Consider the following 27,693-nt stretch of genomic DNA (forward strand, 5'->3'; position numbering starts at 1 on the left):
GGAACTGCTCTGGGCACCAAACATCAAACACACCTGCAAACACAGGTCAGGTGGCAACACTTAAAAGACTTCCAACAACCTGCTCAGCTTGGGATGCTGGAGCAGGGACAGGGGAGATGGATGTGCAGTCAGGCACAGGGCAGAAGATAAGTGAGCACTGCTGGGTCCATGGCTTACCAATACACCGTGCCCAGGGAAGCTGGAGGGGTCTCTGCCAAAGGAAAGACCTACTGCAGGTGCACAGACCCCAGAGGGGACATTGCACCACTTACCAGGTTCTTCAGTGAATTTGAACCTCTACAAGCATCCACTTTGCACAGTTATCTGTCAGTCACTGAATAGTTAACAGAAACCACTGGTGCAGTAGGATTGCTGGCACAGACACAGGACTCTCAATCAAGGCATCCATAACGAAGCAATGAAACACACACAAGGGTAACCTTCATACTATCATTACCTGCCCCCACAGGATTCAAATGGGCTTCTAAAATTACCTGGAAATCTCAACATACAATAAAACTTCTGCTAAAATAAATCTTACTACTCCATGGAAAATATTTATCAATTTTTGTTTCTTTTTACTGAAGTAAAAAAAAAAAATCAAAAATATTAGGAAGTGTCTCAGAGTTTTTCAGGTTGAAATAGCTATCTCCACCCAACCTAAGATAACTACAGAATTCACAATTCCATTGCAAAAAAAGAAAAGTCACACCAGAAGAGTCTTTTTACAACAGTTGATTTTTTACTAAAATATTTTAGTAGCAACATCTTGAAATTTTTCATCACCAGCAGAAAACAACTGCAGGTAACAAGTGAGACTGCCTGCAAGAAATTAACAGTGAAACTGAATGTAATTGTTCACACTTAAATATCTCTGCTAATAAATAAACAAAAGAATAAAGAAAGATAATAAATGCCTGAGCATTTATTAACTGGGAGGAAGGCAAAGCATCATAGTACCAGGGCAGGATGGGGAGAGGCCCCACCTTCCAGATGCTGTGTAGGCATTTCAGTGGGACCATGCAATGAAACCCCACTTCTCCCTTTTGAGAGGAGCAGTCACATTACTAGGCATTGCTGCAAAGATGGATAACATCCACCTGGAAAAACAGCAGATTTTTACATCACAGCAGACCTATTTACAGATGCAGCAATGACACCTTCTGGTGTCATTTGTTGAATTTGACAGGCAGCAGCATAAACAGTGGCAGAGTCGATTTCTGCAGTTGCTCATCCTCTGCACTGCCTCATCCTCTGCCTCCATGTATCTTAGTCAGGGACAGAGTTCAGCTCATACAAACAGAGCTCAGAAATATCAGTTAAAGATAAAAAATATCAGCATGTATGTACCCTACCACTACTAGAGTCTGTGCATTAGTTTGGTCACACTTGTGAAGAAAAAGTGTCCCTCTCAAACAGAGCAGGACTTGCACTTTCAAATGCAGCACAGAGACACCATTTGAGATGAGCAGATTCCCCAGCTCAGGCCTTTCTGTTCCTCATGTGCCTAACTATCCCTATCCATGCTCCAGCCCATCCTACAGTAGCTCAACAGCCAATCCAAGGGTGCAAGCTGACTAACTCAACTCCAGAAAAATCACAACCACCACCACCACTCAAAATCAGGGCTTGTAATCAGTTTGCTATCATCATCATAAATGCATCCCCTCCCTAAAGCAGACATGGCCAACATCTGCATCCCTTGGATTTTATCCATCCTATTTATTACTCTTTAAAACTGGTCCTATTTTTAACCCTTCTGTTGCTTTCTTAAAAGCAAGTACCTCCAGTTCTCCTTCTGTTCTCAGCTGTATCATTTAGACAACATAATTCCTGTAATAAAACAAAACATTTTGTCTCTGTCCTTCATGGTTTTATTTTTAAATCAATTTACAAAGCAAGAAGCAGGGATCATAGAAGCCAAGACAACGCAGCAATGCAAAAGCAATGAGATATTCACCTCAGGGAAATTGCTGTCTACTGAAACAAGACACAAGCGTCTTTTTGTGGTCATCAAAGAATGAACTGGAGAACACGCCAATAATTTATAAAGAAGCATAAATGATGGGAGGAGGGGAAGACCTACTAGTTTCTGTGCTGCAGAAAGGCAGAAGACAATGATGGACAAAAAGCAGAAGTTTTTACTCCAGGTCCAGTGTTTCTCAGAATAATTAGGGACAGACAACTCACAGCTCAAACTTGGAAAAACGTCTACATATTCCTCCTGTTGATTTCACTGGGATCTATAGATGCACACTATTTGAAATAAGAGTCCCAGCATCCTGCTGCTCTAGTTTTTTCTTTGTGCAGAAAGAGGAATGTGAATATCAAGCATTCCTATTAACTAGGGGAGGGGAAATAAGTGTTCAAGTATTTAAACACAGAAAGATGTTGTCAGCATGCATTTGGTGTTATTAATGCCCTCACTACTAAAATGTGAACCAAACAAAGAGGTAGCTGGAAGGAAGGACAGTCTTTCTTAGTGGGATTTGGCTCTCTGTGTTGGGAGTTTTTTTTAGTTACCCCCAGTGATGGCAGCATCAACACGGTAACCCCTTCACATGCTCAAAGAGGACTTAAATTGACTGCCTGCAGCCTTTAACTCCAAGTTCACTGTGATGTATATATTGAGGCAACTTTTGCTTTCCTCCAGCTCTCCCATGACTACAAACAAACTTGCAGTTTTCAAATATCTCCCTTCCTGGTTCCTGTCTCTTTTTTCACACACAATGCAAGTGCTTCTTCCGTCCTACTCCTTGCAGATGGACTTCGCTCTCTTCCCCCAGCCCTCTCCAATGAATTCTTGAGCAAAAGCAAAAAAAAACCTTTCACAACTCTTTTTCTCACTAATTTTATCCAAAGGCTATAGAAGCTTCTGGTCCACTTCAAAGTGTTGCTGGCAGGGCCATAACTGAACCTTCTTCCCTCTTCAGTACAGGCGTTACCGGAAGGATGATTATCCTTCTTGGTCTTATTATTCCTTGCCTCTGGCTACAACATCCTACCCTTCTCCATTTGGGAGCTAACCTACTTGCTCATCAGGTTCTTCCCCATTCCTGCTACTGCTGACATTTTCCAAAGCTTCTCCTAGAGCGACCACTTGTTTACCTCACCACAAAGAAATCCTTCTTCCATTTTGGCTCCAACCTATTCTCAGTAGATGGTCTGCCCCCTTTACAAGCAATGTCCCCACAGCCCTGCAGGGAGAGCCATGCACAAGCTCCCCATGTCCCCCATACCAAGGAGGGAAACTCTGCTACTTCTACGAGACTCAACAGCTCGACTTGCAGGAGCCTCCAAGTGCAGGTGAAAAATCAACATGTTTCTTGTTTTAAGATCAAAAACCATGTTCAAGATGACAAGTGCATTAAGTCCAAAACTACTTCTGATTTCACTGTCAGTGATGGAATCCATTAAAAAATAATTAAAAAAAAAATAAAATTTTGAGAATCCCCCACCTCAGCTACCTACTGGTTCTGCAAGTATACTCCATTTACAAAGCAATGGCAGCTCTTATAAATCTTCTTAAACCACAGTTTGAAATCCAGGCTAGAGGGCTGAGAGAGCAGAGGATCACTGCAAATAAAGGGGAAATGGTGGAAATGAGAAAGCCAAAGCGTAAGGTCACAGAAGGCAAATGAGTGTTGACCTCCCCAGTGAAATACACAGTTCCTCCTAACAGTTTTCGAGCTTCCTCATGCTGCTTTTTCCCAAAAAAATCTTTTAACTTGTAGTAAAATAAGCAACATCTGAAATGCAACGTAATTAAAAGAGATAAACCTAATAAATTTTCCCTGAAAGAATTCCTTCTTCTGACTAATATTGGTATATATTTTTACAATGCTAGATAGCCCTATTTCTTTCACTCAGATACCAGCACCTAATGAGCGGAGATATTTTGAATAATTCAAAGTAACATTCTATGTTCAACATCCACCATGCAGAACATAAAAGATTTTAGAGCAGTCTGTTTTAAGGTTGGGAGTTGCTAATTTGAATACTTCATTTCAAAACACTATTAACTTCAAGACGTTCAAAGCCCACTTATATCAGCCTGGCAACGTTGGCACAGCAAGAGTTCCAAGAACCTCAAATTTGGGCAAATGTCTAAGTGAATACTCTGAGAAATTAAAAACTTCAAGGAAGTAAGAAATTTTAGGATTTACCTGATGTGAACTTTCACGCTAGCAAGGCCTGACCAGGCAAGTTCTGTGCACCTTAAATGTAGTTGTTTTTTTGTCCTGAATACCCAATGCACCAACTCAACCTCTTTGCAGGTGGCAAAGCATCTTTCACCCTTCAATATTTGGCTGAACCAGTGGGTTCTCTGGTACTTGACCACTAACTCACCACATCCAGATTTACTGTTTCATGGTAACTGCTTTTCATGATACTTGGTATTTGTTCACACTACCCAGAGATAAAATGATGTAAATTCGCACTTTGATTCACAGAAACAAGATCTCCCAGTTGTGAAGTACCTTTTTAAAGGACAAGAGCAGCTCAAATTCAAAAATTAATGCTGTTGTCATCACGTAAGCAGCTCCTCTGGCTTCACAACACACCAACAATGCTGTACCTGAATTTCAGTACATGTAAGTATAAGCATCATGTTCACCAAGGCAGATCAGGAAAATGGCAAATGGAAACTGAGGAAGAACTGCAAAAGCTCATAGGACCCATCTGCACTGAGGAGCAGATTTGCTTTAAAAAATCCACTCTATTCCCCAGTACCCACCAGCACACACACTTTATCTGCTAACCCAAGAGACAAACACATACTTAAATACTGTGGGGAAAAACACTGAGAAAAATAATAATAATAGTAATAATAAACCAGTGATACACAGGAGGGGAATTATGAAGGATTTCATGTTCCAGATTCCGTAACTTCAACACAAAAGAGTTCTGGCTGTTCAAAGTGCTTCAGTAGAAGGGATAGGCTTTCAGACCTGAAAAAATTCTCAGTATTTTGCTGAGCAATGGCAAGCAATAAATATAACAATAGGGATTACAAAAATTCAGTTCAAGAATAACACTAGGAGTGGTACAAAACTCCTGATGCCTGTCCATCCTGAACTGGTAATATTACACTTCAAGACTGTCAATACTTCTGAATTCAACGTACTGTGACAACTTGTCTGCGTGTGACAGCATTCATGCTATGAAATATTTCCTTATTAAACCCTTATAAAGAACTGTAAAAAGTTTTACTGCCAAAGTTACCAACATTGCCAAGCTGTTAATTTCAACTTTACTCCAAAACAATGCAAGTAACTGCCTGCAACATTTTAGACCTGCTCTTCTTTGTAACAGGTTGTCCGTAGATTAGGGTTACCTGACACTGACTACATCCATAAGGGCATTCCACTAAGAAAAACTTCATTTTTTTAAATGACATTATATAAATTGCAAAACAACACACATAGTTTCCCCCAAAACACTATATAACAACTCCCTACTTGCAAGAACAACTGTTTTCTTCTCATATCTGATAATTAGAGTTACAAAATGTTTACGGTAGAAGGAACAATTGCCCTGATTCCTTTTCAAACAACCCCTAGATTTGCTGCAACGTGCCTATGTATCTGATTGACACCACTTGTCACTACACTGGAGTGGTTATACAACCCTGGCACTTCTCTTGCACTTTTTCCAGGGTTCCCAATATTTGTTCATCACATCCCATATATAAGAGTCTGTGCAAAACCCATATATCTCTACCCTATCACCACTTAGCTCTCTGGTTTCAAAGCTGCAGAAAGAGCAGGGATGCTGATCTTGAAACACATTTCATTTCAGTACATTATATAGTTGAAATAACCAATTCAAATTATTTCCTCTGGCATGTAACAAAGTCAGTGTGAAGTTTTGTGCAACTAGGAAGCAGCAAAGGGGGAAAAAATAAATTATAGATATCAACAGGGTCTTATGTTCCTTTTTTTTTAAACCTTTGGATTTGGAAAGTTTATCTGAGCTTATTTAGAAAAAATATATGTATGATTTTTCTAAACATTTTGATTCATAAGTTGCTGATCTTAAATAAAACCAATCAAATTATTGGTGGAACAGGAGTAAAGAACTTAAGTGGGAGGAGTTGGGGTGTGCCAATCCTTCCTCCCAAGAACAAATGCAAAGAAGCCTCTCTCAACATGGTTCAGCTCCATAAAGTTAAATAGTCCCCAGGGTACAGGAAGGTCTGTACTTCACCAGTGAGTTAATATAATCTCATGCAGACATTGACCAGCTCTCACAACATCCTGCAACGTATCAACATTCTTATCCCAAGTAAAGAAAGTGCAACCTGTGGCCACACAGTGAATAAGCAGCAGAGATTTTCAAGGAGGTAGCTTGAGTTTTCTCCACACAGATGCTTACTTTTACACCCAACAGCCACTCAGCAAAAACACACACTTCTGTAAAAAGGGACCTGTGATAAATCAACAAATGTAATGGATGGGACCACTTGAGCAACCTGGACAGTCCACACTGGTAACGTGTGCCAAAGAAATTGTAGCATGCACCATCCAGATCCCAAACTCTAAAACTTGAGCTATTTCACATGGCTACTTCAGGACAAGGTGAATCACATCTTAAAATAATTTACTTCTCTGCACTGCCACCAAACTTATGTAGACTCCAACCTTGTAGATTAACAGTAGGGCTCCATGAACTCTACACATCAAACTTAGCTGAGGTGAAGGAAGTCAAGATTAACCTGTGAGAATATAAATTTGCATTATCAGTAAGAGCTGCAAACAGAGATTTGTGCAGAGCCCCTGTGTAAAGCAACAGCATTTAATATAAGAAATTAGGCTACAAAAGTGTCTTAAACTATCCACAAAAAGCTGACAGTTACACAGACCAACCTGGGTTACTCTTCCAAACTGGGGTTTAGTTATGAAATATGAAACAAAAACAAGGGTAAGGGTTTTAGAGATGGAAGTATGCACACCTGGTGATGTGCAACAGCTCTCACACACTCTGACATTAAATATCATAGTGGCAAACACTCTCTATGGTTAAACCCTGACAGATATGAGTCTTTTTCAATGAAAAAAAGTTCAACATCTTTATTCTCCTTGTTGAAACAAATGTGACCTTTTTCTTCCTCCTTACAGACTCTTTGGTACACACTCTCAGCTCAGTATGAGTGTGGAAGTTCAACATATTCTCCCAATACATACCTGAAGCTTCAACATAGCCTTGTTGTGCTCAGAGTCCACACACGTACTCCATCACATGAACAGGAACAGCTGCCTAACACAGGTTATCTTCCTTGCTGATTCACTGTTCCATTTATTGTTGGCTTCTGATTGCAAAGATATACCTTTAACCAGCAGAGACACTGGGTTTGGTTTCTTTCACAATGATTCACATTTTGTGTTACGAAAGGTCACAGCACTCACTAGGTGTCTGCCATCATTTCACTAAATATAGAGATACTATTCATCACAAGATGCCAGTAGCACCGAATCACCCCAAAATTAAACTTCATGTTCAACCCAAACTGTTACAGTGGAACAGATGGACTTCTGAATAACTGAGCATTTCCACGTGCCCTCACTGAAGAGAAATGGTCCTCATATGCAGAACCTCTGTAACAGGAAAGTCTTTACATACATTTCAGTGGACCACTCTAAACACACTCTAGAAACACTGGGGTTTTTCAAGAACAAAACCCAAATTCTTTCTCCATAAGACGGCAACCAAACTCCGTTTCAGAACAATCTTTGTATGTGCGTGCAAGTGTAAGAGTGACAATGAGAGAAATACCAAAATAAATACCCCGTAAAAGTTCAACCTCTGAACAAAAATTAAGCAACCACTTAAGTAACTCCTCAAAATGTCAGTAACCTGATTCTCAGGATATTCACTTAACTCCTTAATTATGGACTCTGTTTCTGTAACTGAAATCCAATGAAATACAATCCTGTGATTATCCAGAGCCCAAACAAAGATATCAAGACTGCATCTGAAGATAAGCCATTGCAAGATCAAATGCAGTCTCTTACACATTATCCTTTTCCTCTTCGGTTTTTCATATCAATGATATTTAATTCAAAATATTTAGCCAGAACAGGAAGGATGAATGTCATCACAGAGCCTGCAATTATCCACAGGTAAAGAAGATTTTGATTCATGGGGACCTCAAGTGCCACCAGAAAAATTCAAAAAGAATACACTCCTGAAAACCCAAGAACCACCACTCTGGCTTCAACATAATGCAAGGCTGAAAAGCGACTGTAGAACTACAGTGCACATTCTCAATAGGAAGAAAATCACTCAGCAGAGCATTTATCTATAAACACAGTGGCTTCAGCTTCACTAGACATCCTTCAAACCCCAGCAGAGCCAACTCTGACAATCTCTCTGACAGGCAATCAGAAGGGGCTGTCACTCAGGCACAGGGGGTGACTTCAGGAAGGATAATGACACAAAGTCAGGCTAACAAAGCAGTTCCCTCTGTCCCTGGATGTCACAATCACCCACGCAGCAATTCCCTCCACAGGTACTACTGCAGAGTGACCCAAGCAAGTGACACCCGTGACATTCACCAATTCCAAAGAGCAGGATTACAAACATGAACAGTCCATGTAACAGCCTAATACAAATAACATCCTTCTGCCTCTCTTTCCCACCCCCACTGCCTGATGTCTCTGCACACCAGTAATCCCCAGTGATCCAGTCACACCCAAAGCACCAGCCTTGATCAGAGCCAGGAACTGCACAGGGTCACCCTTGGGAACAAGGCCACCCCTGCTCATGCTCTGCACTGCGGAGATTTCATGGCACAACATGTATCCACCTGCGGGGCTGCTACCTGAAAAACACCCCTGCTCATGCTCTGCACTGCGGAGATTTCATGGCACAACATGTATCCACCTGCGGGGCTGCTACCTGAAAAAACTGCAAGGCACAGAATGCTAAATGTGTGTTGTTAAGATTTGAGCTCCAGAATTTGACAAGTAGTTTTACCAGCAGATCCCTCTGCCCGGACACAGATTCCCAGGTGCTTCTACCCAAATGTGACCCCGATCACATAATACACCACAACAAAGTAACCATCAGCCTGAGGGGACTGGTGCTGTATATGCTCTTCCCAAGACTCAAAAGGGGGTTTATATTTACTAAGCGTGGCACTCTCACAGAGTACATTGAAAGCTGGATCAAGATAATTGTGGTTTTTTTCAAGTGCTCTACCTTCCAGATTTCATAGGTAAATATCAAATTCCAGACACACAGCAGATTATTTCCCCCATTCATTCATACACATGGGAACTACCCGATGTTTGCAAAGTTTTTACACTTTGTAGATGAGATATGCAGGAAAATGTGAATAAGCTTTTTAAAACAGAAATGCAGATAAGGTATTTCAGTGGCCAGTGCAGCTGGGATGACTCCTATTTATTCCTTTGTACACATTTCAGGTAAATGTTAACAACCATGCCCATGCTCTGTGCAAGTGCAATAAAAGGGAGGTGCTGTAGAAAGATAGATTGAACAGTTTGCCCTGGACTGATAAAGCACCAAGCAAATAGCACAATTGTATAGAAGCGTGATTGGTTTGTGAAAGCACAGTCTGCCCTTTTTAGTTCTACAGCTACAATCAATTCCAGAGGAGGAAAAAAAAGAAGGAGAGGGAGAAAAAAAAGAGAACATTTCCCTTTCCACCTGGAAACATAAGATTCAGAAAGTGTCCTTCAGGATTTCTGATCCTCAGGATACGCTACTTTCTCTTAGGAAACAAGTTCAGTTCACTCAGATTACAGTCATGTTTGAGTAATCTGTAAGTCAATGAACATACCCAATTTTATAGGCTTTGTACTTCAATGAAAAGTATATAGTTGTATAATATAGACAATTATCTATTTACATTTTTAACTAAATTATTCCCCCTCCTTCACATTGCTCATTTGGGGGGGTTTTTTCTAATATTGATTTCTATATCCAGCTTGCTTGGCAATAAGCTCATCCAATGTATTTTCTGCTTCTGTTGTTGATGAAATGCTGACTACACATCCACATAACATTAGTAAAAGTGTTTACATGAAAAAAAGTTTCAATAAATGTTAAAAAAGGCACATTATTTTTAAGTTATTTAATGGTGTACAAATTCAATATAAATGCAACCTGGGATAGAACAAACACAGAAATATCCTTTTAAGTCATTATAGGAAAAATTTCCATTAGGAAACATATCCCACTTACAAAGTACAGGGCAAACAGAAAAAGTAACATCTGAACCAGCAGAGCCCTACCACCACATACTCATTCATCACCACGCATCACAATCCAATTGCTTTCAATAAAACTCAACTTTTTGTTAAAATCCCTGACTCAGTAGCATTTACAGGATTCCCATGACAGTATTGCTGGTAGCTTACAAATCTGTCCAACTGCATCCTCCTCACATGGCGAGTTCAGGCGTATGAGAACAGTGCAGAACAGAAGAGCAGGAGAGAGCTGGGACCAAAGTGCGCTGCTGTGATCATTCCTGCACACCGGCCACCCCTTTTGTTTTGCTGTCATGCTCCTGAAGGAACAGCTCATCTAATCAGGATGCAAGATTAGTAAGACCATACAGAATTTCCCCGTTACTGTTCAGGCATAGGGAATAGCCTGAGTTTAAGACAACAAAAAGTAAGTTCAAAGACAGCCTAAGAGACACCAGAGGACAGCCTAAAAAAACCCCAAAATTATGTATAGCCCTATTTTCCATAGTACCATTATTTCTTTCCATAGCATCATCATATAAATCAGTAATGCACTAGGACAGGAAACTTCCTAAACAAAGCCTTTGATGTGTGTACAGCACATACAAGGAAAGGGGAGGTTGTTGTTGTGCAACAGTCAATTGCAAGAACAAAAAGCAACACCAGAAAAGAAACAATAGAAGCTAGAAAATAGTAGGGACAGAATTAATTTTCATGCAGAAGCCAGGAATAGAGATGCCATTGAACAGGTCAGGAATGGTGGTTTCCAAAGGCAACAGTATCAGCACTGTTACCTTCAGGATGGTTCAATCTAAATACAAGCAGATTTCTTTTTTTCCTCAGGGGTTTTCTACTGGAGAGAGCTGTCTAGAATAAGAGGAATATGCCAAACCAAGGAAGAGACACAAAATAATGCACATAAATCATTAGAAATATGTGGTACAAGATTTTGTTTAAATCTCTCAGGCTATCCAGTTTCAAGAAATTACTCTGCACTGCCTAATAACAGCATGTTTATCAAAGGCACGCAGAATCACTTGAAAATACAAATTCTAGAGGTAAAAGAAGAAAAACAGTTATAATGTCATCTAAAATTATTTCGTAAATGCCTTCATTTGAATAGTCCATCAGCTGCATTTTTGCAAAATGCTGTAGATAACACGATAACTATGACAGCTGTTAACAAAACCTGAAGGCTTCAACAAAAACAGTAATAATAAATGGCAGTTGTGCTGTAGCATGTTTTTTAAAATATAAAAGAATATATCACCACTTGCCGAAGTCAAAGCAATTATTCTAAAGAAACTGGTCTAGGGTGGAATTATAATTTGCAAAATCACAAAGTTCAGGGCTTAGTGTTATTATTAGTATTATTTAATAAATACTACAGCAAGCACTCCCCTCTTTGCTCCCTCTGGCCCTACTGCAGCCCTACACACTGCCTTATTCTTAATATAGAGATCATGAATATGACACTATAGTCATGAAAGCTTACATCTACAAGGAGAAACATGCTTTCTTCAGCACTGCATGCAGAAGGGATTAAAAAGTTTTGGTAGACTGAGTTCCTTTTAAATCAGCACAGTAATCTACAAGCAAGGTTGAGACCGAGGCAATTAACCCCATCAATCCAAAATGAATGCATAAGGATGAAGACAATTCTTGCTCAACAGCATCAGCTGAACACTCTTACAGCATTTACTGACTACCTCAGATTTTTTGGCCATAACCGCCTTATTTATAACACCTCTGTTAGAAGAGTATGACAACACTTTAATGAGGAAAAAAATAAAAATCAGATTTAAATTCCGCTATCATGGATCAATATTCCCCATTCTCTAAATTTCTCGTATTTAAAATAAATACATCACTGACAGATTTCCTTCTGGCTTCAGTGTGTCAGTTTAAAAAAATCACTACTCATAAATCTCTTTAAATAGCTATACTGATGTCAAACATAAGCATTTCCTTTACTTTCATTCTAAGTTATAAATATGTAAACAATACTGGAATCAACATCCCCACTGCCAAGTACAGATCACTATATAAAAGTTTCAACCACAGTATGAGCACGTTGAAAAAAATTACATAAGAAACAGACATTATTAAGTAGTTTAACATGACAAATTCCACACTCCTAAGAGGAAGAGACTTTCTTTTCAACAGCCATTTACCACAAGCTATTCTCTTTTCAGCTTGGCGAAGCATGGTGTGTTTTTTCATACAGAGGTTGAGCTAAAACGGAGGTGAAGGATTAAATACAGCAATATTTTACCACATCCTTACTAGAGTGGAAAGATAGTCTGGCAGCTAAGGAGTCAGCAGGTCAGCACTTTATTTCCAGCTTGGTTCCGAACTACTTGTGTGGTCCTGGATCAGCCAGTGACCTCCTGTGCTTCCTTTCTCCACACAATCTGTGGGGATAATTCCATACTTGCCCAACTCATGCTATGACATTTGTTTGCGGATTTGGTTTCTGAAGGGTGAAGGTGGTAAAGCAAAGAAGGTAATTACCCTGTGCAGTAGGTGCTGAAGAGCCACCTCCTTTCACCTAGTTTGGTTGTTGCACACTGTATTAACTGAGACGTGCATCACAGCTTTGCTGCAGCACAGAGGACCAGTACAGCAAAGCATTTTTCTCTTTCCTAAGGTAGAAGAAAGATGCAGAGAAAAACCACAGAAGGACTTTATGCCAGTATTCACTTGCTGCAATTAACATTGTGCTGTTGTGAAATGCAGTTAATGAGGTCCTTGCAGAGAATGAGCCACTGGAATACATGATGCTGCTCCCAGGTGAGCAATTCCATACTCCATCATCTGCATTTGGAATAAATCTACACAGCTTCCCAGTTAATGCAGGGTTGAGTTGGGAAGGTAGTGACAAAAAGGAGCCCATTCCTACTCTGTGCCCCTCTTTCACACCTGAAAAAGCAGGGCATTGATACATACATTTTCCTTCTCAAATCACAGCATCAGTGAAGCAAAACTAACCAGATATTTCCTGTAACTTCAACACAAGATTCAGCCAATGCTTCTGAAAGGAAACAAATGACACTGTAACTGTTTTCTTAAACCCTAACCACAGCATTTATAATCTCTCCTATTCACATCTACATATACCTCTTTCCATACCTGAGGTTCCTGTGCACTTGGAAACTTGTTAAAATGTAGTAAGCAATAGCTGTCACAAAGAAGTGACTCACAATTCTTTACAATGTATTACTGAAGTCACATTAAACTCCTCTGAAGACACACCAATTTCTGAATTACAGTTGTGTTCATGAATCTTTTAACTGTGTAGGGACACAAAATGGTTGGTCTTTTCTAACAACTTGTACAACCTCTATGCATAAACTTATCTCCACGTTAAAAATAAAGCCAATTTGAAATAGTTCATTCTATAATGAAAGCAAGTTATAAAAACTATTCACCTGCTAGTGAGGAACACACCAGGGCAGCCCAACCATGTGACAAATTGGAACCCCCACTCGCATTGCAGTACCAGAGCTGGTGCCTGCAGGGCACAGCAAGTGCAGCCTGGCAGCAGCGAGGCTGGACACAGGTGTGGAAATCCAAGTCCATGTCAGTGCCCAGCAAAACAGTGTAAGTAACAACACAAAGGGGAAAGTTTTATTGGTGGAGTTCTATACCAGGCATAATACGTATTAAAATCCATGCTTTAGAAAAACCCGAAGTGGCAAATTTATATAGTTCACTTTTTTCTTCTGCATGAGTTCCTTCTTTCCTTCTTTATTTTACATTTTCTTTCAAAATTACTCTGATATTTTGTTTCTCCCTTGTCCATTTAACAGCATTCCCAAACCAGCAGAGCCTATCAAAGCTAAAAGCCTTGCCCTGCTGCTGGTGTATCATGAACATATGTTACGAGCACTTAATTGCCAGGCTGCAATCTGCTCTCTGAAGGAGGCTGGTAGCAGGTGTGACAGTCTGGTCTGCAGAGAAAACTATATATAAAGATGCAAGAGGCAGGGGGAGGGGGAGGACTCCACAGCTTTGCTTTTACATATCATGTTGGATTTGTAGGCCTACTCATTTAGAGAGAGGGAGAGGGGAGCCACAAAGTTAAAATATATAAACCTTGACATCTTTGAGCTCAATGTCTGATTTTACAGCCACTCCCTCACTGCAAAGCAAGCAGGTGGGCAGCACCAGGCTGACTCCCATTTGCTGTTCACGCTGAGAAATGCACAACTTGCAATTGCAAAGAACCGACCCTCTTATTTATTGCATCAGGGCACAGCGTACAAATCCAGAGCCATGCGGTCTTCCCCAAAGGCTGGCTTCCCAAACAGGGTATCAGGTGAAAGGCAGGCTGCAAAGGGCTGTTTATTATAAACTGAGTTCAGATCTCTGCTTCCTATCTCAGCTTCTAGCTTACACTGAAGAGTAACACAAGTGAATTATTACACTCCACATTTAAGTCCAGAAGGAACAACACACTTTTTGAAAAAAGTGACAGGAAAATTCTGGATGAAAAGCAACATGCTTCTAAAGCACTAATTAATTACAGAAAAACTATTATTTTTTTTATGTCAGTATCACACACAACTTTAATCCCCAGAAGTGATCAAGAAAAAATGTGGATTCATTGTATCTTAATTCTCTCTATTCACAATGTCTCTGGCATCCATCAACCTTTGGAAACAAAGTCTTTCAGAAGGCAACAAAACACTGGCACACTGAATCAGAAGCAACTTGTGAAGGCTGCTAGGGTTAGAGCAGTCTTTACACACTGCATAATCACAGACATAATACATGGTCTCATAAAAGGAAACACAGACCACCCCTAAAACCCATAAAATCTGCAACTTCTCTGTTGCCCAGAGAAGCTACTGGTGCCCCATCCCTGGAAGTGTTCAAGGCCAGGCTGGATGGAGCTTTGAGCAACCTGGTCCAGTGGAAGCTGTCCCTGCCCATGACAGCAGGGGTGGAACTAAGTGATCTTTAGGGTCCCTTCCAAGGCAAAACATTCTATGATTCCATGAAGACAAGACATATATTTTACAAAATTAGCTATTATGATTTACAGATTCAAATTAGTTCATTAATTTTCACATAAAACAAAGGGGAAAAAAAAAGCTCTTCTCATTTTGTTCTGCTACAAGACCAAGAAAGTCCTGAATTATGGAGACGTTTTAAAACAAAATAGACTATTTCCTACAAATCAGACTCAAATACAGAAGACAGCTATGGTAAATATTAAAACTTTTTTTTTTTTTTTTTAAGTCAGAAGAGTAGTATGCATTTATAAGCAATTACAGGCCTGCTTTGACAGCATTTTTAAAAGGGGGACACCTACGTGGATGTATCTGTTCATCCTGTACAGCCCACAGGAAGACAACAGACCACTGCCCAAATGCTTCCTCAACCATTTAGCTCTGCACTTCTCCTACAAATCACTGGACACTGCAAAATACCACCACAAAAAGCAGATTTAGTCTCAGTCTGAAATCCACGACTTCCAAAAAAAAAAAAATTCTGGAAGTAGATTTAGGGTACAGTTCCCTTCAGCAGCTTGTTTGGACTTTTCCAGATGCTAAAAGGTAAACAGCAGTACATCCAAGCTAATTACTTCACATTCAAATATCAAAGGAATATTTAATTCAGCACAAATTAGCTTTTCATACCAGCTAGCTCCCCTTCGCTGCTGCTTGCATTTCTCAGCTAGGGAATTTGACCAGTAAAAGAAACTTCTTACCTCCACAGAGACAGGGTGAGGACCAGGAGCCTTTTCAGCTAAATATTTTATAAATCCCATAAGATACAATACAGGATACTCACTATCTATGGTTTCCAGTTTAGCAGGGGGCCTCAAGCCAACAACAGCTATTTTATGGCAAAGCCAAAGCACCAAAAGGGTCATCAGGAATTTATTTCAAACAACTATACAAATAAAGGGGAGATTTATAAGACACTGATTACAGTAACATTTCACACATAGTAACATCTGGGTTTAGTTTACCAAAGCATTGTGTTCTTGAATGATTGCTGGGTACAGGGTGAAGAGACTCCTCCATTGCCTAACATAACCACAAGTTAAATGTGCTGTTTTACAGACAGAGCATAACATTTTCTTTTGAGACCAGGTTAGTTAAGTCTAGAAAATATAGAAGGTTTTCTCTTCAAATGGCAGCACTTAAACATACAAATATTTTGCATACACAGTTATAGACATTTAAAACCACATTCACTGGTCATTTTACAACACAGAGCCTACACTAACAGAGTATTCCAAATTTAAAAGCTCTACTTATTTCAGCCAGTCTGCTTTTTCCTGATATTTTTTAGTTCAGACTTCAAATTTTCCAGGATTATTAAAGGTCACGTTTATTTGTGCTTTTTCATTTGAATAAAAACTTGAAAAGAAGAAAAAACTTGAAGGAGCAATTAAAGCTGCTGTTAAAATAACTCAGTGAGAGCAAAAACCATCACACCTATGTTCTCAAGTCAGTATTCTTAATGACAGGAAAAAAAAAAAAACTTGAATACAGGATTTGGCAACAATGATCACCGTGCCCAGCAGACAGGACTGTCAGTTTGACTGAGCCAGGATGAAGGGGTCCCTTGTGCAAGGTCTTTTCCTTTCCCCCATCCCCAGCTATGTCAGACCTACAGTGCCACAACAGAGGCAGCTTTGTCAGCGTTCACCAATTAACTCAGGACACACCCTCACCTTGATCCAAACCTGAACTGCTGCCTCACACTGAGCCCCCTCACATGCACCTGGCAGGAGCCCTGCAAAGCGGGCTTTCCCAGTCCAGGAAAGCCACAGCCCATTGCTGGGCTACTTTCCCTCATCTCCCTCCTGAAGTAGCAGCAGTTCCTCTCTTAACCATCACTCATCTCTACAGAACAAGTGAGGCGTATGGAGATGACTACTCTCCAACTGGCTAAATTATTACAATTGCACAATATTTTTTTAACTGTTAGAAAAGCCTAACACCTGGGGACAGCAGTCTTCCAGCAGCCAAGAGGGAGACAAATTAAAATCCCTTCCCTCTTTATCTTCCCAAGGCTGTGCACAGTGCCAGGGCAGGAGGCTCATTCACCAGGAAGGGCTGGCCACCACAGCCCTGCTGCCTAAATTCTTCTTCTTTTGGTGCTTGGCAGCTGGCCGCTCTCCCAGTGCTCGCAGCTGCAGGCAAGGACTCTTCACAGGAAAGCAGAGGGGAAAAAACTGACAGCACAAACAAATGCACACTTAAAAAAATGCAAATAACGTTTGGTACAACAGGTTCTTGAAGAGACCAAATTAAGTCAAGCTTTGTTATTTCACTTAGTGGTTTATTAAAGAAGTTAAAGGTTCTGAAGCTTATTCCTTTTTTTTTTTTTTTTTTTTTTAGCTGTCATTTAAGTTGTTATACTAACAAAACTTTCAGGCTACATGGTCCCAGTGACACTCCAGCATCCCTAGAAATACTTTTTCCAGTATTTATTGAATTCTGCTCCTTCCTGTTCAGAAGGACTCTGAGAACGTGGAATGAAGTTGTTCTTCTCATCTGTGCAAAGAGGTCTATTGCTGCAAGTTTCTCACAAGTAGGATACTGCTTCTGACATTTAACAGAGAAGAAAAAACATTATGTAGCCTTTGCCTAGGGGGAAGATAGAGTAACTCAACAACTTTGAAAGCACATGCAAAAAAGATGGGCTAAGGTGAAGCTACTGTTTCATTTAGTAAGTGTAGCTACATTTCTTCAAACAAATAAAAACACCGAAGTGGGTGCACACACTAACGTACCGGCACTCCCAGAAGTCCTATATTCATTTTAAACATTTTATACCCACGTAACTTTTTTTTTCTAGTAATACAACATCAACACCAGAAACATTTTAACTTGTCATTCTTAGTCTGTAAAAACATGCATACTGAGAACAAAAATCCTATAAATGTGGCCACTTAAAAAGAAAACTGCAAATGATATACCAGCTTGCTCCTCCTGCAAAGGATTCATAATTTTGCTGCATCAGCAGCAGGCTGAGCATGAGAGAATGTGGAAAGTATGGCCAAAAATGTGACGTTGCTTTTCCAAAACAGCGTCTATGTTCCCTACCAAATCAGAGATACACTACTTTCATTAAGCTTACTGCACAAAGAGAGAAGCTTCCTATAATAAATTCCATGGGTTTCTTTTTTAAAGAAAAGCCTTTGGGGTGACATCCGTAGTGCCACTGAGGTCAATTTTTCATCCTCTTGCTAAACAGAGCACTTACTTCTGGGGCACCAAGTTAACCAGGTTCTTCTCATCTTTGGCTCCTTCTATGTGTCAGTATGTAATTTACTGCATTATTGTCTTGCTTCCATGCAAACTCCCTCTCATATAAAAGAAAAGGCACCAGGAGTCACATCCATCTATCATTACCTCAAAAGTGCTTCCTTTCACCTAACACTAAGGACATCCCATTTTTTTTTTCCACACCTGCAGAAGACCATCCTTCTCCCCACAGCCATTTCTCTTCTGCCAGCCCTGTTTTATAGAAGTCCTGCCAAGCTGGAGACACAACAATCCAGGAGCTGACACCAGCCAACTTCTCCAGCACCAGAAAACGGTCCCTGGCAGGAACACAGCACCATCCCAGGGCCCAACACCATGGGATGCTCATCGCTGCTCCTGGGCAGCAAGGATGGCACAGAAACCCAGTTGGTCTCTCTTACTCTTCCCCCACATTGGAGACCTCAGACCTGAGACCAAGAGTTTTTGGTAGGAATAAATTTCTCCTTTTGTTTGGGATTAAGTAGGTAATTCATATGTACCACTTTACCATAAGAAACTGAAGTAGAAAATAAACTGCCATCAAATAACTGCTACCTGATTGAAAAAAAAGAAACAAAAGCAAATACTGCAACAAAATAGAAAATTATTTCCAGTTTAGCCAATACCTGGGACCAATTTGAGAAAATAACTAAGGTTATTTTCATAAGAAAAAAATTGACATTGCTGAGGTATTGAAACAAATAAAAAACAAAAAGGCTTTAATATTCACTGTTAGTTTAAAATTATTTTTCCCCAACTTAAAATTTGAGTCATTTCTCTTTCACTAGTAATATTGGTCATTTCAACAAGTATTATGTATGTCTCCGCTGCTGTTTTCTTTTTTACTTTCTCAGTTTTCTAAACAGCACCACTGGATTATGTAACTTAGCTCAAAGGCATTTTGGTTTTTGGTGGGTTTTTATCCATTTTTCAGCAGCAGACTTGCCGAGCATTACAGGAAAATGACCTCAAAGAAACAAAGAAAATATATAATGTATATTAAAAAGGAGGGGAAAAAAATAAAGCACAGATGCCCTGAAGTATCTTGCAGAATTTTTTAATACTTTTTGCTTTCCTTTTTATTTTCTTACTGCTCAGAAAACATTTCTGAGTGAGAACATCTGTGCTATACTCTGGATTGATGTTCTAAGAATTCCACTTTATTTTCAATATACATAAGCATTGGTTCAGCACTGTTGTATGTTTTATCCATTCAATTTATATTTGGATGAAAAGGTTTGTTTTCCTTTGAAGAACCAGGAAATTGTTTTAAAGCTACATGAACCGTATTCTGTATAACTAGCATCACCAGCCTTTCTCCCCCATTTACTCCATCTTATTTTACCAGATTAAACATGCCACGACCAAACGATGTCATAGTCTGGTACAACTGAGAAAGTGTTACTTCCAGTGGTGTTTTTATAACACAACTAAAACATCTGCGGCTGTTATAACCTAAGTTAAAGTGTAAAAAGCTATGAGAATCAGATGGTTTTCCACTGGTGGAAGGCTATCGCCCAGGAGAAGAAAAGCTGGCAACTCCCTAAACCCCAGACTGCCTCCAGGAACCGTTCTCCAAAGGCACTGAGCGCTTTCACAGGCTCCTCCACAGTCTCCTCAGAGCTACAGGAATTGCTCATAGCAGCTGAATGGTGGGTTTGCTCAAAGGGAAAATCACTCTCAAGCCGCTCTTCCACAAACACACACTTCACTTTGATCACCGTTAAGTAACATAGAAAGGCTGAGAAACCACATAATGCCAAGCTGGAAGCAACAATGTATCCCGTCCAGCTGAAGGTGGGTGCTGCTCACACCAGCCAGCCTCAGCACTACCACACACGCCCTTTGCTCAAAGCACCTTCAAAGCTCAAGGGCTTGCATGCTGTCCACTTCTCAAGCCCTTCTTTGTAAGCACTGCAGAACTCAGTCATCCTTTTTATTAGCCTTGAATAGTCCCAAAAGCATTTAGACTGCTTGCTCAAACCACAGGGGTACAGCCTCGGTGTGGCTCTAGGGCCTCCCTAAGCCTCCTCTCTCCTTCCACGGATGGCTGAACACGGACAAGACCTGGCAGAGAGGGGCTGTGGCCAAGGCATGGCAGGGCTTGTGCAGCTCCCTTTCTTGCAAGCCACAGCTCCCCTCAGGCACAGCAGTGCTGTAACAGCCAAGTCACCATGCAAGGGACCTCCACAGCCACTGCCACACTCACCCCAAAGGTTCCTTCCTATCTTCACCCATTGCAATGTGCAAGAGCAACCTGTCTTTATAGATGAGGACAATGACAGGAAAACATTGATTTGACTGAAAACACAGAGGGAATTGTAGAGAAGAGGTTAAAAGAAAGTTTTCCATAATGAGTGGAGGGAATTAATTCCTATGGCCTTGCATTTTCAGCACCAACCCCCAAACCTGAAGGATCACACAACAGCTTTCTGAATATTAAGCCACTGTGACCCACTTCAGTACTTATCTTCCTCAAATTAGCATCTCTCCGCTGCTGTTCACAACCTCCACCAAGCCACAGCAGAATGACATTACCCATCAGCTGGGTCTCACTGCTGCTGTCGGGAGTCCCAAAGGAGCAAAGGGGTCAAGAGTCAGCTTGAGAAAATTGCCAGCAGCCCCAGGGAACCTGGACACTCCTGGCTGACCTCAGGTAAAACACTGAAATACTACCCAGCCAATTCTAAATGCAGAGCCCAGAAACATCATCTTGGCGGTGTCAGCTAGAAGTAAATTGATAGCCAACTGAGCAGCAGGGGTGACAGGGATTTTTTTGGCATTTTGGTTCTCTTTTGGGCCTTTTTGGGGTTGAGTGGATTCCTGCATATTCTGAAAACAGTCTGTAAGATTTCTTTGTACTTAAAAAAGGCTCAAGATTTACACATATATGAACATGAAATTTAAAAAAAAACAAACCTTTATATCTTTTTTTATGCTAAATTTAGCCACTATTGCATTTGAGTGTTTCCATTAAAATTCTAAAGGGGTCTCTTCACAGGCACTGTGGAGGACCCAGTTAAGCCTGTGGCCAAAACATAGTGATCAGGCTTGAGGAGGGAATCTGCCAAGACCAGTACAAAGCCCAAGTAAAATCAGGGTATTTCCATACTGAACCCACCTCTGTGTATAAGAATCTATAAAAGATGCCCCAGTGACACAGTCACGAGCAGCTACGAAACTGTTTGCTCTACAGAGCATAAAATGCATCAAAGCCAAAGTTGTGTACCTGGAAGACAATCTGCTGCCTGAGAGCTGACTTTTAAGCAAATAATCTGAGAAGTCCCCATTAGCTGGCACTGGGGAAAAAAATAAAAATAGGGAAAAAAGCAAGCTTCACATACACATTCCCTGAGACTACAACCTGCCCCTCTCACACTTCCCTGCTGATGAATGTCAGACCTACCAAAGAGAGGGAGTTTTAAGCTCTGGGTGGCCTAAGTCTCCCATGTACAATTTAGGTGAGAATATGGTCATTTGACACCTGTTACCTTTGCTTACACTGCCAGCTTTCCTTGAGATCTGGTTTCTTATCAACAACTGCCTTCAAATGCTATCAAAGAGCAGATTACAATTTCTTTTCACAAATATTAGCACACTGCACTTTTTAAATTAACAATTGAAGTATTGTTCCATGCAACATCACAAACTGCACAAAATTTCATCTCACACAGCGTTTGGTGAGAGGAAAAGTGTCTCAAGAGATGTCTCCCAAAATCTTTTTTGTTCAGCAGGAAAACTGTTAATCTTCTTATTTAAACTAGAAAATCAGAATTATATATGAGTGTGTGTATACATGAATATGTGGTGTTCATATTATACATGAACACCACAACAAGCTCCTTATATATGCAGAGCATCAAACTGAACTATCACAGAGACCTGTAGGGACTGAACATGACACTGAACAACTCCAGCAAATGCATGATTTCCTAATTCATATTCTTGCTTACTGTGCTCATTTACGTCACATTAAAAATTATTCTTAAAAACTATACCTTCCCATTACTTATACACACTTATTTATATGGGTAAGAAAAAGAAGATAAGAGGTAAAATGCTTATAATATACCAAAAAAATCAAAACACAGAAAGATTACACTGACAGCTGAAAGTCAGCAAAAAAGGTCAGAAACATCTCTGGCTGCAACTAGATCAAACTAAAGTTACAAGATGCCCAATTACTTCCTTTTGATAAATAGTTACTTAATACATAATTTCTATAATAATTTCCCACATTTTAACACTAGGTCAATATTTGATAAGTTTGTTTCATGTCAATTGCCTGTCTGCTGCCTTTGGTGCAATCCATCACCTCTTGCCATCAAATGTTAAGTCACTGTCTTGCTCTCTCAAATCCCTCTTACCTTCTTGCCAGTTTTTAATCATTACATTAATTGCTAGGAAGCCATAAGCAGAACTACATCAACTCTAAACTCCCACAGCCCTTGACCAGCAAGGTTTGGAAAATTCACCTACCATTTCTCAGGCCAGCTGCCCCCTGCCCAAGCTGTACTCCTTTAACACTCACACAGAGATTGTGCCTGAGGCTGCATCAGTCCATCCAGCCACACAAATAGCGCACCATTAGCGTGCCACCATGCAAACTGGGTTTCATTAAACATGATCGATTTTGCTGACTCCACTTGCCCTGGACAAGGTGGACTTCTCAAACATCTCATATCATTTGCTTGTTCATTGCCCGGAAACACAACCTGCAGACAAAATGTATCATGTTTCAGACACAAAGCCTCTTTTGGAATAAAAGCAAAGGAATGGAAAAATGTATACATGCTACACAGACCAACCTTCAAACACAGCCTGTCATATTAATAATTAACTCCACACCCATAGATTTTAGTATTGACAGCAGTGTTAATCCATAATTAATTTTGGGAGATTTATGAATCTTAATCAAAGACACTGCACCTAAAACTAACGGCAGTTACCTGAAGGTCTGTTATCTGTATGTTTTCAGCTCAAAATTTTAGAGAGAGGAAAATCTTACTGTTATGTGGATTATTTTCCATAAGTATTTTTTCAATTCTCAACATGTCTCTTCAACCAGAATACCAAGCCAGAACACAGAGGCCAAATTTTGAAGTTATTCACTCCTGGCATGGTGAGTATTGGGCTGCCTCACTACAACTGCACACGGACACCACAAGTGCACACTGTGCAGATCACTTATTGCTAATCACAACCTGGAAACCATGACAAAGCTGGAGGTAATCTGGGAAGGGCTGACAACTCAGTTCTCAGAGGCTTCAAGGCGTTCTCCTCAAGCAACTGCTTCATACAGCAGACACACACATTCTTGCAGGATGAGAAATGCTGGTTTTCCTGTAAGTATGAAAACCATAAACTTAATTCAAATATTTTGAATAATCTTCCACCAGATATGCTTTTTTCCATAACAGCACAGAGGTGGTGAAGTAGATTTCAGTGTCAGTTTGATACCAGTTGCCAGACTGTAAATTCATAAGCACACTTATACTTTGATTCTCTCAGTTTAGGAATTACTTTGTCCCCTTTCTTGTCTCTTTATGAAGAGTTGATCATCTGCTACATTAGAACAGAAAGAAACCACCTAACTGCTACAAAATGACTGTCATCTATGAATTCTGGCACTGAAACCACAAAATTACTATGTTACTCTACTGTGAGCACAGCAAGCAGCACTATACATCTATTTACAAAACACTGAGGATCCACTTCCTTACTACCTAAACACCACCACAGAAAATCTTCAGTAAATTTAAAAGTAAGGTTTGATGGTGACCGTATAAAACACTCAGAGAAAGCCCATGGACTCTGCTACTGTTTTCAACCACAGAATTTCCATATAATAGAAACAATCCCAGTAATTGTGGCTACCTCAAGTCCATACCAGTGGCATATAGCATAACCACCATATAAATACTAATAAATAAAACCACCCTGTCATTTTAAACCCAGGGTACAGAGCTTTTGGTATCAGGGACCAGTCAAGGTGTGGGTGCCCCTCTGCAAACTGCCTTTTCAGACAGACATATTCAAAGAAAAGTTACATTTCTACTTTTTTCATGCTTCCACGGGTGGGCCACTTCTTTCCTGATGAAACCCACACCATTTGCAATCATGTAACCTTTTCCTGGTGACTGGCCTGTGTTTCACCTCTGCTCACCACTGCAATTCCTTCCCGGTTTAACATTACGCTGCAGAATGCAATTGCCATCACTTAATGCAACTGAATAGTTGGAAGCCAGGATGCAGTCCACTGCCATGGCAGTTACACGGGCCACGGTTTTGGAACACAACACATAAAAATAAACACTTTTATTAATGTTGTAACACTGATGAACAAATGCTGCAAACACTTATCATCTGAACGGCCGATGAGGCATTCGGTGCTCCACTGAGGGTCACGCTTTACTGCTTTACCTAAACCAGAGAGGTACTTTTGGCTCCTGTCTCCTACATGCAGGTAGACTGTCATGTGAATTAACTGTTGTATATAAATAACAGCTGGTATGCAGCCACAGACATATCCAAGAGTATAATTTTATTCTTTTTCCAGTCAGAATCAGAATATGTTTGCCCTCTTCAGAACCATGTCCTTCAGGAATCAAGTGGGGCGGTGATGGGAACATCAGTTACTTTTCCCCTCCCAGCAATGGGAATTCTCCACCAAAAAAAAAAAAAAAAAAAAGCCCTGATCTTAACAATTTTCTTGGGAATCACTTCAAACCACTCAATATACCATTCACAGTATTCCTTCCACTGCATGTTTCAGGAGAGCCTGGCAGCCTGCATTTGCTAAAGCAAAACTTCCACAGTCAGAAGTGTAAAGCGTGTCAGAAAGGCTAAGGGGAAAAAGCACACTCAACTGCTTGGATGGATCAGGCAGAGGAAAGGGGAAGGGCACTGCTCAAGTTCTCAGTCAACGACGGTCATACTGTCCCAACAAACCAGTTGATCAAAAAGAAGTTTGCAGTAACAAGAAAGTACAGGGGCAAGGAAGGGAAAGAAAGAAAGAAGAAGAAAAAAACAAAGAATAAAAAAAAAAAAGAAACGAAAAAGCCCAAAGCCCAACAAGTCCCCCATGGAGGGAAAGCCAAGTGTGGAAGTGCCTGCACACCCACAGCCAGGGATTTCAACATGGGGCTGCGGGAAGCCGGCGCGGGCGGGTGTCGGGAGCAGCCCCGCCGCGGGCCGGGCCGGCGCTCCCCGCACCCCGGGGCAGCGCGGGCGCTCCCGCACAGGCGCAGCGCTCCCCCCGCGGCGGGACGGGCGCGGAGCGGCCCCGGCCGGCGGCGCTGCCGCGGCCCCCCCGGACCCTCGCCCAGCGCGGGGGGCGGCCCGCGGGGGTCCCCTCGCACCGCCCTCCCCGCCGGGCCTGGAGGGCCGGGAAGCCTGGGGCTGGATTTCCAGCCCTCCGCGGCCACTCCCGCCCGGCCCGCGGCGCCTCGGCCCCACCGCCCGCCCCGGGGCAGACCCGGCACCGCCGGCCCCCGCGCCGCGCTCCCGGCCGGGCTCGGGCGGGTCCCGCACCGACACCCCCGGGGGCCGCCCGGCACCGGCGAACAAAGGGCCGAGGCCCGCCCGGCGCCCGCGGGAAGCCGCGGAGGGGCGGCGGAGGTGCCGAACCCCCCGCGCCCCCCTCCCCGCGGCGGCGCCGGGCACACACGGGCTCCCCGCGGGCTCCGCCGCCGCCCGGCCCCGGCCCCGCTCCCGCCGCCCCCCCGGCGGGGCAGCCCGGACTTTCCCCCTCGCTTCCCTCCCCACTCCGGGAAGCGCCATATTGATCGCGGGCGCCGCTCCCCGCGCCCCTCACCTTGGCGATCGCCTTCTTGTACCGGGTCACCGCTTGCTGGATCAGGCTGAAAACTTTCATGTTCCCGTCCCCGCAGGGCACGACCACCCGCGTCCTGCCGAAGCACACCGTGACTTTCATCCTGCGCGGCCGGGGGGCTCCCGCGTCCCTCCGGCCCCGCGCAGCCTTCTTCCTCCTCCTCCTCCTCCTCCTCCTCCTCTCCGCCCTCCGCCACGGCCGCCCCCCGGCGGGGCGCGGCGCTCACCCCCGGCCGCCGCCGGGCCGCCGCTGCGGGCGCGCTGCCTCCCTCCGCCCCGGCGAGGAGAGGGGAGGGGAGGGCAGCGCAGGACGGGGGGCTGGTGCTGCCTTCCCGCTGGCCGGGGGCCGCTCACATGCCGCGGCTCTGCCCGCGGCCACCTGCTCGGCGCCTGCCCCGGCGCGCAGCGGCGGCGGGCGGGGCGGCGGCGCTGCCTCCCGCTCCGGAGGCGTGGGGCGGTGCGGCGGGGCGGGGGCAGCGCCCGGCTCCGCGGGGCGCCGGGCAGCGCGGACGGGGCGGGGGGACCGGCACGGGGCTCGGCTCCCGGCAGCAGCGTGACCGGCCCGGTGCCCGGTCCCTGCTCCGAGCCCGGAGGTGGGGGGGCTGCCCCGCCGGGTCCCAGGGATGCACCGGCACAAGGAGCCCCACAAAATCCTGGTCCTTCGGTTGGTGCCCTGGGAGGGACGGGCGCCGCTGCTGCGCCCCCTCGGAAGGCAGCCTGCTGCCGCCCTGCCCCAGGTACGCCGGTCAGGGGAAAGCAAGGCATGGCACCGGAGAGAAGGTGCGCTGCGGGGCACCGCGGAGCTCTGCTGGACCGCCGGGTGTGCCGCCGAGCCCAGCCGAAATCAGACTGTCTTCATGGTCTTTCGGGCATCTGTTAACCAACAGGACCCACGCAGAGCGAAAACTGATGTGACATCAGCTCCACTGGAACCGCTGAGCCATCTCCTCCTCAAAGCCTTCAGAAGTCAGAGGGGTTTATAGATATCGCTCACTTGTTTTTTATGGATTTCACTGAGGACAATAGAATTGCACAGTTCACTGGACATTGTGTGGCTTGACAACATATATTTTTTTGTGTAGTAATGGTGAAACAATTGAAGCTAAAGAGAATGAAGGCAGAGTTTGGAGCACAGGAAGGCAGAGGGGGAAAAAAGCTGCTGCTTTTTTTTTTTTCCCTGAAATTAAACACGGCACTAGAGATGTGAAGTTCAAGTAAGCTTTGTAGCACATAATGTCAACATCCTTCTACGACACCGGGCAACTTAGCACGTGTCCTCTGGTGCTCCCTGCCCGGCAGCTGTCCCAGCTGGCAGTCTGCTCCTGTTCCCTTAGCAATAGTATTAGTAACTTTAAGAACTTCAAACCTGG

At 42.7% G+C, this 27,693-nt stretch overlaps 1 protein-coding gene across 13 annotated transcripts in view; it reads right to left on the minus strand.

Annotated features, from left to right (window-relative positions):
• Positions 1–26,489, minus strand: part of PARD3 (par-3 family cell polarity regulator) — a 446,652-nt gene extending 420,163 nt beyond the window's left edge. For 8 of the 13 annotated variants that reach the window (XM_050332175.1, XM_050332238.1, XM_050332169.1 and 5 more), the window contains exon 1: positions 26,307–26,489. In XM_050332175.1, the coding sequence (XP_050188132.1) occupies positions 26,307–26,426 (120 nt within the window). In that variant the 5' untranslated portion in view covers positions 26,427–26,489. The remainder of the gene's footprint in view (positions 1–26,306) is intronic. The other 5 variants (XM_050332210.1, XM_050332249.1, XM_050332203.1 and 2 more) reach the window with 1 other exon arrangement.
• Between the last annotated feature and the right edge of the window lie 1,204 nt (positions 26,490–27,693).

This window comes from Myiozetetes cayanensis, unplaced genomic scaffold (assembly GCF_022539395.1).
Source record: "Myiozetetes cayanensis isolate MyiCay16 unplaced genomic scaffold, myiCay2020 scf1, whole genome shotgun sequence".
Taxonomy (NCBI): Eukaryota; Metazoa; Chordata; class Aves; order Passeriformes; family Tyrannidae; genus Myiozetetes; species Myiozetetes cayanensis.